This window comes from Falco cherrug, chromosome 2 (genome assembly GCF_023634085.1).
Source record: "Falco cherrug isolate bFalChe1 chromosome 2, bFalChe1.pri, whole genome shotgun sequence".
Lineage (NCBI taxonomy): Eukaryota > Metazoa > Chordata > Aves > Falconiformes > Falconidae > Falco > Falco cherrug.
In genome coordinates, this window is record NC_073698.1 from 10,318,386 (window position 1) to 10,332,624 (window position 14,239).

General features: G+C 37.3%; 1 protein-coding gene across 3 annotated transcripts in view; it reads left to right on the forward strand.

The window, feature by feature from the left end:
• Positions 1–14,239, forward strand: part of LOC102054726 (N-acetylated-alpha-linked acidic dipeptidase 2) — a 33,151-nt gene that overhangs the window by 731 nt on the left and 18,181 nt on the right. For all 3 annotated transcript variants that reach the window (XM_005434687.3, XM_027798964.2, XM_027798967.2), the window contains exons 2-11: positions 949–1,060; positions 3,666–3,852; positions 5,268–5,369; positions 6,163–6,288; positions 6,971–7,157; positions 8,340–8,433; positions 8,713–8,811; positions 11,032–11,117; positions 11,703–11,822; positions 12,230–12,312. In XM_005434687.3, coding sequence (XP_005434744.2) covers positions 949–1,060; positions 3,666–3,852; positions 5,268–5,369; positions 6,163–6,288; positions 6,971–7,157; positions 8,340–8,433; positions 8,713–8,811; positions 11,032–11,117; positions 11,703–11,822; positions 12,230–12,312 — 1,196 coding nt within the window. The remainder of the gene's footprint in view (positions 1–948; positions 1,061–3,665; positions 3,853–5,267; positions 5,370–6,162; positions 6,289–6,970; positions 7,158–8,339; positions 8,434–8,712; positions 8,812–11,031; positions 11,118–11,702; positions 11,823–12,229; positions 12,313–14,239) is intronic.

Sequence of the window (14,239 nt, forward strand, 5' to 3'; positions counted from 1 at the left end):
ACACCTAAGGCTAAAGCATGAAGGAAAAACCCATGAGGGTTATTAAATATAAAAACCATTAGTTTGATTTAGGAGATCCCTGAGCTGCAAATTTCTGGTGCCTATGCTATTCTTACACATTTCTCTGAACTTCATCTTTTGGCCATGCTCCAAAACAGGATTCCAGGCAAGATGGACCTTTGGTCTGATCCAGCATCACTGTTACGTTCAGAGTGTTACTAAAGCTGCATTTAAGTCTAACAGGTCATATATATTGTGCATATGACAGCATATATGCTTGGCTTTATTGTGACAGTTTTCCCAGTTTGGGATTTTCTAGCTCTAATAATGAAAAGAATTGTTGGGGTTTTTTTTTAAGACAAATTTGTATTGTTGATAGACTCCTTTTAGATTTATGGCTACCGAAAAATCTTTAACTTTTTAAAACTGACTGGGGGGTTGGTTAACATTATTCTTTTAATTATTAAAAAGACTAACCCCACCCTTCCCCAAATCTATAACTATTATAATGCTGTCAGGGTGGCTATTGAATCCGAGATCTTCTCTTTGAATATATCTTTAAATATCTTTAAATATGTGTATAAATTAAATAAGGGAATTTCATCAAAAGTATCAGCAGTATCCTCACACTGCAAACAGTTATTTGAGAATTTAAACTGTACTTTAAAATAAATGATAGGTGAATCTGCCTTCAAAAGGGGACAGTATTTACAAGAGTTTTAAGGTGTGCTCTTTTAATTATGTCATTTTTTAGGCAATTCAGTCAATGACGTATACTTTACTTTTCTGCTTCTGTGTTTGAGCCAGAAAATACTGACAGAGGGTGCTTTAAGCCCTGTTCATCTCGTGGTTTTAATGAAACTGTCCTGTACTTCAGGCTGCGCATGGGCTCAAATATGTGAGGACCAGGGTTCTTGCTAAGAAGACAGCTTTTCAAATGTGTTTCAGGATGGTTTACAAAACCAGCTGGAAAAGACCCCAACACTACAGATGTCTATCAAAATGTGAGACAGAAACTTGTGGCTGAAATGAAAGCAGAAAACATCAAGCAATTTCTTCGGTAAGCCCTGTGCATCTTGGTTTTTAAATAATTTTATCAGTCACAAAAGTCAGGAAGTGATAACATCGTCTTCAAGAACAAGCCTCTGAAAGCAGAGCTGTTAAAGTGCTTTGAAAGTATTTGGTTTTTACAGAATATCTGGGAGAAGGTGATGGAGCACAGCCTGTCTGTTCCCCCACTCCCTGGTTTTTAAGTTAGCTTTTTGGAGTAGTTGTACTGTTAAGTGTACTTCTCTCAAGCTGCATGACTGCCAGTGCTTATCATTCTTTTTTGTTATGATTTTCCATAGTCTTGATTTAATGCAGTGTGTTTGGTTTTTCCTCACAAGGTCTGAAGCTCTAACATCAGATAACTTTGCTTTCTTTCAGACTGAGACGATTTTGCTACAGTCTAATTAGAAAATGAATATATTAAAAATGTAGCATTAAAAATGCTATAGTTTTCATGGCACTAGGTTGCATGTATACTTAGAACTGGTAATTCCTTTGGTGTGGCCCCATTGGATAACGTGCTGTTAATTGGGTTTGTGAGATCCCATTATACCCTGTCTTCTATTTCAGAAGATGAAGGGCTCCATTCATGCACAGCGTGTGCGTGTGGTTGGTTAGCCTTAAATATACTTTTTTGTGTCCTAGTGCATCCATGTGGTTTTTCCAAACTATTTAAGATGCCAGGGATATAGAAATAGCCTCTTTTTTTTCGGTGTATTTTACTAGTAATGAAAAAAATATTATTGTACATATTTATATCTTTTACAGACGAACAAATGTGTTCACACAAAAAGTAAACAAATATAACCTCTAGTTAGTAACATGGTATTCAGCATGTAAGCCAGCAGCTGCATCAAAAACATCAAAGGATTACTGACAAATTTGATTCCTGTACATTTATTCTAAAGGTTACATTTCTAACATCAATTAGCTTTTTAAGTTATAGGCCTTATCTTATTTGGTCTTGGTTGCTCTCAGTAGCTTGGAGGGTTCCTGAAGATTATGTTTGAGTAAAAATCTAGGCAACACAGAGATTGACAACGGCATGAAATAGCACTGCAATTATGCTAAAGTTTCTTGGCCATAGGGCATTAATGGTATGTGGTTTGTCTGCTTGCTTAGATGATGGACCAAAGGCATCATACAGGTTTTTTTCCTAGATTCAAATACAAAGCAGGAACTGCAGAAAAATTATATTAATATACTATCCAAACAGTTTGTTAAAAGCATAAAAAAATGTGAACTTGAGAATTTTGGTCCATATTCTTACTTTTTCAGACTACCAAATCTGCTTTTGTCAAGTGGGGAAAACAAACTATGAGTCTCAGAAAATGCACTTGGACCTTAACATTGAATCATACCTCTGGAAAGGATGAAACTGTTTGGAAGTGAAAAATTGAAAAAAGGCATCCCGTGTTGTTCTGTATATTTTTCCTGATAACACATGTATTATTTAAACTAGAGTACTTAAGGAATTAAAAGGTATTTAAAATGCTCTAGAGCATTAATGTGCGAGAGGAAGACAGGCAACAAGCTTCAGCAAAGGTTGCTTCCAGCCGGTGCATACCACCACGGTTTGAAGAGAGGGAAAGACAATAGCACAGGGCTGGAGGTTGTGGTTTGCTTAGAGAATCTAGATGCGTGCCAATCCAGGGGCACAGGTGGGGTTGACCTGGGTGTTATGATTGCAAGGCTGCTGTCTATGACAAGTTCTGGTGATTGAAAGAGGACCTTGGTGACTGAAAAAGGCTGATGTTGTGCCCACCTTTAAGTTCTTCCATGGGTTGAAAATAGTCAGAAGGGACAGGGTGGAGTAGTACTAATCATGGTATATGGTACCACTAATTAACGGTAATTAATGGTATCTGATATCCATGGGGCAGACATTCAAAAGTAGCCTGTTGGGAAGTTGAAGCTGGTGCTTAGCACCCAGCTGACTGATCAGCATTCACCATAACTCATTTGTTCTGTGGGCCAAACAAATTGTAGACAGATTTCTGTAGGGTAGCCCAGAGGGTCTGGATATTGTTTCTGACTATTTATCAACATTATATGCTGTATCTCATCTGGATGTAAATTTTCTTAATAAGGCTTTTATTATTCAGGCTTCTGATTAAGAAAAAAAAAAAAAGAACATGACTGTGCAGATAATTTGGCATAATTATATTCAAGTTAAGCTTACTAGTACATGTTATGCCAACAATGTACAAGCCCATCATCAGATACCAGAATTATATGGAGGGCTTCTTTCTGAGTGTGTAGCTTTTCTGTATCAATTTCCGCTCCTTGGATACTCTTCATATTCTTTTGCTGAATGTCTTTGACACTGATTTTCATTGCTTGTGCATAGATGTGCCTATTCTTGCTGTGCAAACAGAAGGGTTCAGCTGAATCATCTTAAGGCCTCAGGAAAGATCCTCTGCTCTGATACATTTTGTGCTTATCCTGATAAATTGACCCTGATAAAGAATCACATTATACAGCTCGGACTTTAATTATAAGACCTTACTGTCTGTGCATGTGGCATGAAGATAAGCTTTGTACACACCGATCCTAGTTTGCTGTTGTGCCTCCCTGCTTGTGCAGCTTACTAGCAATTTTCCGTTTTATTCTAGCTTGTTTACCAAGTTGCCTCACCTCGCAGGAACTGAACAGAATCTTCTTCTTGCCAAGCAAATTCAAGGCCAGTGGAAGGAATTTGGACTGGATTCAGCAGAACTTGTTCATTATGATGTGCTTCTTTCGTACCCAAATGAAAAACAGCCAAACTACATCTCAATAATTGATGATCAAGGGAATGAGGTGATCTTACTTAATGATTAAACTGTATTTACGTAAGACTTCTTTAAAGAAGCAGTACCTTCCTCTGTTTTCCCATCCAGTCACTGCAGCATGTGCTTTATAGCATGAAAAAAATTCAGTGCAAAGGGAACTCATATTTAGAAAAGGTTTTCCTGGCTGTGCAGCAGAAGAGCAGAGTGGCTGCAATCTCAGTGCTTCATACGGTAGAGAGCGGATGTTTGGAGAGGCTGCAATTAACACCAGTAGGCAGTAAGATGTAAGAATGACCATACTGGCTCAGCTTAAGGATACACCTAGGCCAATATCCAATATTCCATAAACAGCCTTAAGTGGATGCACAGCGGTGTTTAAGAGCAAAGAAATGTTTTTAAGGCATGCAATTCTTCCAGTGTCTAGCTGTTTTCAGCTCAGGGCTTCTCTGAGCATGATGTAATTAGGGTTTAAGAATGTTCATTAAACCTCTTTTCCAAGTATTTAACCTGTTAGTGGCCCTCATTAGATCTCTCTTCCAAGTATCTATCCAAACCCTGCTTGAACATCTGTGCAATTTTTGCTTCCACAGTATGCTGAGGTAAAGAATGCCATGCAGATACTACCCATTGTATGAAGCACCTGATCCTGCTGGCTTCCTATGGTGTCTCCTAAGTTAGTGGTGGAAGTAATAACAAACAGTTGGTTTATAATCACGTCCTTCATTTTGTACACCCGGGGGAATAAAGAAGTAGATGTAAAATCTGACAAGGAGCCTGAGCAAGGAGAGGAGATGGGACTGCTAGAGAAGCGTTATAGCACATATGTAGGGATAAAAAGCCCTGGTAGAAACTAAGGAATATGTATGTGCTCAGGGATGACATGATCTTAGAGGTGAAAGAATGGAGAAATTCTTCCAGAAACCCCCGAGTCTCTCAGCTATAATCTCACAAGGTGACAGAGTGGACATGAACCTTGAGGTAATGTGTTACAACAGACTGTGATAAAAGGCAGCGTGTTTAACAGGAGTGTAACTAGTAAAGAGGTCAAGGGAATAGTAATAATGCAGGTGGGAGTAATCACAAAAAATACCTGTGATGGCATGGATGAAATAGGTGTGTTTTGATTGCCACCACCTCTTGGCAATTTCGAGCTACTTCTTTGCTTAGGTTCAGGCAATGACTGATGAACATCTCTGAATACAGAGTGAAGTCTAAATACAGAGCGATCTGTCTTTCTGTATTCATATCTACATTCTGTTATAAAAAATCAGCTATGCATCTCTAGCTGGTTTTTAGTTTGAACTTACATGTGCTAGTTAGAACTGTATTTTTTGCTGACAGTTTATGGAAACTGGCATATCATTTGCAATAGCCAAGCTTAGTGTACAAACTTGTGCCTGGAGGTAGAGTGTTTAACCAAAGACTTCTGTTCTTTATTGATAGATTTTCAATACATCATTGTTTGAACAACCTCCACGAGGGTATGAAAATGTTACTGATATACTACCACCCTATAATGCTTTTTCAGCACAAGGAGTGCCAGAGGTAAGAAAAAAAAAAATTAGGTAAGGTTATTATTAGCTGAAGTCATATTCTGCAAAACACTTGCTGGGGTAGATTGCTCCAACTTCTCAAAATATTTGTTGTAATAGTTTTAATTAACCATTAGTATAAGAGACCACTTAAGGACAGCTAGGCCACATACCGTGTGAAGGTTAGAAGTCTCCTATTACAAAAAAAAGCTTTCTCAGATTTCTAGAACTCTGAATCATATAATAAATGAAAAGTTTTTATCTTTATGGAAAATTTTGGATACATCTCAGATTACTCCACATTACTTGATCATAAGGAGAGGGCTTGTTTAAGTCTTAAGTACAAATAGTAATATATAAATAAATTCAGGAGACATTTTGGATTAAGTGCGTATCTTCAAAGGCTACAAAAATCCCTCACTTAATGTGGTAATTCATGATGGAGGAACAAGTCAGGGCGATGTTGCATTCATGGCAGTGTTTGTGTATGCAAGGAATACCACTATTTTTTCATGGGCACAGAATTTTGTCAGTGTAGCAAAGTATGTTGGTTTAATTTCCAACCCGTTTATAAGGCTGATGTTAAATGCAGGATAATACAGAAATGTCAGCAGCGTGAGCTGTGCTTGCTGTAGAATATTAGGGATATCTTTTGCTATTGTTTTTATGGGCACTGAATTTCATTTGTAGAAATGCAAAACAATAACTATATCATACATAGTGAACAAAACTGTGTATTTCTGAAAGCAGATATTTTGTTTGTTGAATGACCAGCTGCCATGAAACTGCTTCTCTTTCCTGTGCAGGCAGATCTCGTGTATGTGAATTATGGCCGTATCGAAGATTTTTTTAAGCTGGAGCGTGACATGGGAATTAACTGCACAGGAAAGATTGTCATTGCCAGATATGGGAAGATCTTCCGAGGAAACAAAGTAAGGATCGTGTTTTATTTTTTCCTCTGTGGATCAGAGACTGCTCCTGGTAGTGCTGGCAGGAGTTAATGGGGGCTGTAAGCTGGAGCACAGGAGCAGAAGGAAGCCTGCAATATATCCGTTGTGACTGCCTTCTAAGAATAACTTCCAAAACAATAAAAACAGATGAATTTATTAATCTCCTGAGCCTGAGATGACTGCAAACTCCTTGGGCAGTTCTTGCAAGAGATTCCTTTAGGGAACTGAGTAGTTTGTAAGGCCAAAGCTTTTAACACTTTGTATCCATAGAACTGCAATATTTGGAAGAAATATTAGTCAAGGAGTCTGATGCAAACGGACTGAGTGACTAACTTTTCTGACATTAGATAACAACTCTGACAGAATTGGTGACAGTGGGGCAGTGAGGGTAGTGATCAGTTTTTGTGCTTCAGTTTTATGTCCTGTGCTTTATTTCAGTCTTGTGCTATGAGTAAAGGTGTGACACCAATAACAAACATACTGTGCTTCACCGTGGTTTGTTCTTCTGCTGAGTCTGTGGTCATTTTCACCCTGCCACATACACAACTTCTAAAGCTATGTCCTCATGGGAGTAAATTGCAACATTCAGATTTATTACCACATTAAAAAAGACAAAAAGATAAAAACCCCAAAAGGCATTTCTTAAAAGCAAATAATTTCACAGGTTAAAAATGCCATATTAGCAGGAGCCAAAGGGATCATACTTTATTCAGACCCTGCTGACTACTGTGCCCCAGGAGTAGAGGCTTATCCAGATGGCTGGAACCTTCCAGGTGGAGGAGCCCAGCGTGGAAATGTGTTAAACCTGAATGGAGCTGGGGACCCTTTAACACCAGGTTATCCTGCAAAAGGTGAGTGGAAGATCTGTACCCTGGGCCATCAAGTAATTTATAAACTGGTGCTGAAAATTATTGTGGCACTAGAAATTAATTTATTTTCAGTAAAGATGTAAAGCAAAGAGCTGATTAAAGTTATTTTTAGCAGGAGTTAATTTTCCTATTGCAGACTAAGTTCTACCTGTATGTCCTTTCAATCGGTTGCTTTTGAGTTAGGCAGGGAAAGTAAGTGTTTAGGAAAATCTCTTTGTATGATCCCAGCCTTGTAACTTCTAGAAAAGCAGGACATGTAGGTTTACAGACTGTGAAGCAGCAGAAAATGGCAAGAATTTATAGCCATTTTTAAATATCTGTGTTTCCCAAGAGGACCAGTTTAAACTAAATTGTAGTCTACCATCAAAAAGGAGTAACAGCTTTGCTTGGAGGTATGTTTCCTTGTTGACCCTAAATTCCAAGCAGAAAAACAGTTTAAATTTGTCTTTACAGGGAGTAAAATTTCTTTTATTTTATATATGTATATATATATATATATATATATATATATAAAATATATAAAATAGTAAAAATAACAGTAGCCTGGAGTATTTTGAAACTTGGCACTATGTGCTTGTCTTCTCCTTGTAGGCATCCTGAACTCAGTCTGAACTAAGATGCCTACCAGTCCTGCCTGCTGATGGGATGGGGATACAGGGGTGCTTCTGGAAAGCTTACTGGTTTGTGTGATGGTTTTTGGGTGCGTAGGACAACAATCTACTGAAAAAAGCCAGCATAGATTGCGTGTGTCTGGCCCAACAGGTTCAGAGGGACACTAACTGTCTTCAACATTGGTAAATGCATCTGTGGATGTCTTCTGCAGCTTGCCAGCAGGCTGCACAGGGGCCATCTTCACCTCACACACCAGCTCGGTTTTCTCACAGTCAGCTTTGAGGAGCTGTAATAATATGGATGGACAACAAATCTAGCCTTGCATCAAAAGCGGGGACTTCTCTTACACAGCTGGGCAGATGCACTATTGGGTTAGTTGTTCTGTCATTACATTTTGGTTTCCTAGAAGCAATATCTAAGAAATGATGTAAGAATTAAAAAAAATGATGCATGCTTGTGGCTACTGTGTGGCTGCACTCTTCAAAAGTATTTCCAGTTTGGTGAAAGGTGCTAAGAGCACTACAAACTTGATGTTTTGTTCTGGTTTCTCAGAGTATGCTTTCAGGTATAAAGTTAATGAAGGTGTAGGGATTCCCAAAATCCCAGTTCATCCCATTGGATATCATGACGCAGAAGTATTATTACGGTGAGTATACATCAGTCCTCTTCACCAGAAGTCACTATTCACAAACGTGCAGCAAAACTTTTTGTACTAAGATGCCAAAATCCATGCTGTTACTTGTACTTATTGTTCTTTTATAGCAGCATGTGCTTCAGAAAATGTGGAAAATTCAAAGCAATATGTTTCTAGCATATGTTTTCAAGAAGTTTGTAAACTCATCTTGGTTTAGGTGCAGTAATCATTAAGGGAATTTAAGTTTTAGCCTACTGGTCAACTCCATTTGTCTTGGTTTTCACTTGGCAGTGCAATGGGAGGACCCGCAGCTCCAGACGGCAGCTGGAAGGGAAGTCTCAATGTGTCTTATAACATAGGGCCAGGATTTGCAGACAACTCTTCTACAAGGTCCGTTTTAACACTTGCCTATGTATAAAATATTGGGGGGTGGGGTGGAAATCTCAACAAGAAAAAGACTGTGAAACAATGCATCTAGAGATATTCTGGAGAAATTGACTTCCTTCTGAGTGGGAAACACCTGGTGATAATTATTAGAATTTAAAAATAAATTATCAAAACTATGGGGTTTTTTCAGTGTTCCCACTGTCAATAGCTAGAGAGATTCAGAGGGTGTAGGTCCAGCCCTGACATCTCAACTTTAATTCTTACTTTTGTTTCACTGGTCCTTTTTAAAAAGGCTATATAGAATTAAGTAGGCATTTTTTAATGCTGTTGAATTAACACAAAACTCCCTCCTCACTTCAAGTTTGGTTTTTCTTTTCTGTTTCTGATGACCAAAGGAATAGGAAAACCAGCTTGTACCGGTCCAACAGGGAAGGACTGACAATTCAGTAGCTCTTTCGGATATAAGTTTCCCTTAAAAAAAAAAAAAAAAAAAAAAAAAAAAAAAGGGAAAGTTCCACTGGAAGCCTCCCAGGGTTTCTATGAACTTAGAGCTTTGAAGTGTAGCAATTATTTGGGAGTTCATTAACTGTGCCCCAAAGCTGGCAGGCCCCATGGTTGAAAGCAATAACAGGATAGAAGAGCCCAAGGCACATACATCTTGCTAATTTTTTTTGGAGGAACTATCCTTTGACCAGCTGGATTATCAGTAGTATGTTTGCGGTTTACATTTTTTCAGCTCTAACAGAGAAATACAACTTTCCAAGTCTTCAGAACTAAGAGTTGCTCTCCGGCAGACCAAGCTGCATTACGATTGCATTTGGTGATCAGGGACTGTCATAGCGTACTTCCTTTTTTATAACTGATAAGCTACAGTACATAAAGCTAAAGATCACTTTTCTGTCACTTTTTCACATAAAAATACTTTCCGTTTACATGAGATACTATTCTGTGAGGACTGGTAGTGGACCACAACGAACAGTGTGTAAAAATGGTGTATCATTATCACTGCTCCGCCTCCCGCAAAATGAGAGTATGTCTGATATACAATTTTATCATTTTTCTGCTCTGCTTTAACACTAGCTGAAAATGAATAAAGTAGGAATAAATAAATAAGAAAGCATATCTGACATAATTAAGGTGCTGTTTGGAATGTCTTGAAGAGCAACAGTGAGAAAAGAAACAATACGATTCATCCACAAAATACATCCATGGGAAATATTTCTGAATGCACTTTTTAACATCTTCCTACTTGATAGGGTAACAGTTTTTGTAAATGTGGGCTAATCCTACATACACTTCTTTCTCAGAGTAGCTCCATATCAAAATGAACCTTCTGAATCTAGTTAGAAAGTCACTTGCACATGGAAAGTGTGCAAGTATATGCATACTCAAGGCACCAGTGTCAGTTATTTTCTGGGCAAAAATCCAGTAGCTGTCCTGAAGTAGGTTTGGATTTTGACAACTATGCAGATTTGCTGCTGAAAAGATAACTTCAAATGTGAAACGCTTGGGGTTTTGCCAAACACACAAAAAAGCATTGCTTGATGCTTTGTTTCTTCTACGGGTTAAGAGGGGCTGAATACTACATTATTTTTAACTCTTCTAATACATGAATTTCCTTCCTTTTGATAAAATTTCACAAGCAGATTTTAATGGGGGTGGGGGGGTGTGGGGTGGGGTGTGTGTGCAGCAGGGTAGGGATGGAAGATTGACAGATCCTGGTCACTTAGATCTGCTGTCCTAAACAGAGATTTCAGTTTATTCCTGTGTGAATATTTCTAGTGACCTTCTCTCCAACTCTATCTTATGACATGGAATTATTCTAGAAACCAGAGTGTATTCTTTGTAAAAAAAATGTGTAACCAGCATTATAATTTTGGTCAAAATGTAAATCTATTTTTAATTACTGTATATGCTTTTCAGTTTACTCCTGTAATATACAGTTATCCAATTGACTCCCATAAATAACAATTCAATAAATTCTGTAAATGTTTGAAAGTTTATAGATTGCTACGGTCCATAGGGTTTTCTCTAAGGTATCTTTCTGTCAGGAGGTTAACCTGAAATAAAAAATGGGATACTGATACAGCATAACAGGTTAGATCAGTGCTAATACACAAAGCAGAACAGAAACACAAACTTTCTGGCTTACAAGTTGTTAATGTTGACTTTTTATTGCCTTCTCAGTCAGAAATTGTTACTCCATACTGCTTTTCGTTTCAGAAAAGTCAGAATGCATGTTCATACAAACAATAAAATAACACGAATTTACAATGTGATTGGCATCCTCAGAGGAGCCGTAGAACCAGGTGAGCATGAGTGTGATGATTTTAATTCCCTCTTAATTTTGTGTCTGGTGATCTTGTTGTCATGTTGCAAAAACCTCCTAGTTTTTTAGATAGTCAGATAATATGGAATCTGAGAAACCCTTAATAAATGTCCCACCCATCACACTGTTTTTCGTTGGCATTCCCAAGAATATATTTGAGTGAGAATGCTAGAATGATAGATGTCGGACAATTTTTTTTTAACGCTTGTCATTTTACAGTAGGTTTCCCCTAACATCATTCATACATTTTGCCTTTGCAAAAACTACCACAATGCAAAGTACAGAAAAATAGTGATGATTTGGGACTTCAACATACTATTGTTGATACTTAGTCATATACATGAAAGACTTTTAAGTGGAAATATATATATAAAATATTTCTTGTTTTCATTTATATACTTAAGTAGAGTAATTAAATGATTGCAGATTACCTTAAAAAATAAATTTGTAGCACTGGAATTAAATTTTGTATTTCATTTGACACAAGTAGGGATGCAATCAAAGGATATACAGGTAACCTAAATGCATTTTTAATTAAGGATTGATACTGTGTGTTTGTTTCCAGACAGATATATTATTTTAGGAGGTCATAGAGACTCTTGGGTGTTTGGTGGTATCGATCCAACTACGGGTGTAGCTGTTCTACAAGAGGTTGTACGGAGTTTTGGTAAAATGAAGATGGAAGGTAACTTAATTATTACACACATAAAATGACAGATATGGAAAACATCAGCTTTGAGGAACTGTCACATAAGCAGTTGCATTGACTCAGTTTTCACCTCTACAGAAAGTTGTATTTCTCATTATGAAAGATACAAATTCATTGAAGAGATGCATATGTAGCATTGCATCTTAGCTGACTGAACTTATTTCTTCATGTCTGTCATCAGTATAATAGTACCCTCTTAGTTGTGTGGAATGAAAATATTGCATTAAGAAGAAATGCCTCTGCAATAATGTGTTCCTCTTTTTTTTTTTTACTGCTATGTCAATTAAGTGCTATTTTTAAAGTGATTTCAATTAGCTGTTGTGATCTTTCACTAGACTTTCTAACTCTAAGTTGAATTTTCAAGTTTAGCTATGTGATTGCAGGTTGGAGACCCAAGCGAACTATTGTATTTGCTAGCTGGGATGCAGAAGAATTTGGATTATTGGGTTCCACAGAATGGGCTGAGGTAAATAAAAAAAAGCAAAACTTGAAAGTCTGTTGCAGGCAGCTGCAGTACCCAGTGGCATCTATTCCTAGACTACAATCAATAGCTTCAAGGTAAAATTGGAGCACAACAGACTCCTTCAGGTCCTGTGAGGCCCTCATTTGTACAAATTACCTATCCAGCTTCTTACAACATAAGCGCACTATATCTTCCAAGATTTAAAAATCTACTTTGTTTCAAAGCTAATAGACCCTCAGTGCTGTCTATTTGGAAATCTATCTGTTCATTTAACAGAATGATAGCATTTTATATAACCTAAATTGGTTTATTTTCTAACTTTCTATTTGGGAAATTCCTTAGTTCCTATAAACTAAAGCCCAGGTCATGTAACTTTGAGCCATACGCACACCAAGCCCTTAGTGTGGAAAGTAATCCTCCTGGGCAAACGAAAGAGTAGGTAATCTGTGAGTCTGTAGTTCCAGATCCCCATGAAACTTCCAGTGTTGTAAAGTCTCAGGGGCAGGACGATTAATTCTGCAGAGGGATCCTTGACTATATTCCTGCCTTATGGAAGGATGTTGGGAAATTCAAAAGTGAGGTTCTGAATGTTTTTCTCTTCCTTTCCCTGTTGGGCATATTCAGTTTTTAATCCTGTAAGTGGATTTGTTCAGCCCTGGTAAAAAATAGAGATCTTACAAGAGTTTTCATTGCTTTGTCTGTAAAACCCAAACTAGAAATAGAGCAGGCAGAAAAATGTCAGATGAAACACATTTATGCTGAACTATAGCAATTTATTAGTACTGAATGGTTTAACAAAAATTTGTTGCCTTGTTCTTCTGTTAGAACTTTATTTACAAGGTTATATTTAGATATATGGATAGAGCTTTCAAAATCTATAAAAGAAAACATTTTAATCTTTTTCTTTTAGTTTATTGGCATGTATTTTAGTAAACCACAAAATTACATGGCAAAATGACAGAGGAGGGAAAAAACCAGAAATACGCTCCCAAACACCAAGGAAATCCGCTGGTAACAAAGCTGAGATTTCTGTTCCTTTAGGCTTGCATTAATTCTTTCTCCTGTAAAGTGTTTGGCTTCCAGCTGCAATAGACTCTCTGCATCTTACTGTTGGTTTATGGGACATTGGATCAAGAAAGCATAATTTAAATTATCTTTGAAATCGTTTACTGAAAGATTTTAATGAGTTGGCAGTAAAGTTTCATCCCACCTGAATGCCACTGGTAACAAAAGTATACTATATAAAACTTTATTTGTGATTTTTTTTTCTATGTATCTGTGCACATATTTAGATGCTGTAAAGAAAAAACACACAATTGTTTTAACTGTGAGGAATATGGAACAGTGAAACTTAAAAGATCAATTTCTCTTGGGCAAGTCATGAATAAATTAAGAGTTCTTTTTATGTTTGATTTATTCACATATTGCTACTGCTGTTCTATAGTGTTTATTGTTTAGTAATTTCTTATCTGGTATTATATTGTCCATTATTTCATGAAATGGCAGCTGTAGTAGATTAGGCAGCCCTGAGCACAATTCGTATTTGAACTTGAATGAGTTTCTGTATTATTGGTTTCTTGCTTGATCCTGGTGTTGTGCATTCCTACTCGTTTACACCTCAATTAGATTCAGTTTCTCTAGAGACATTCCTCACAGCTTACATTCGTGTTTTTTGCAGCTGCCAGATCTGTCATGTGCTAAATCTTGAGGAAAATTAACCCATAATATTCACCATCTTCTGTGTAACAAAAAGACTCTGCAACTGTGGCAATATCCTTTTGTTACATGGTCTCCATTACTCATGAATCAAAGAATTTCTTTATGTTGCAAATATACTTTTGCATATATGCAAGGCCTCATGTATGCATATACAGGCTTGCTCCCTCCATCCAGATTCTCTTGCAGAATCTCCTCTACTGTTTAAGGATTT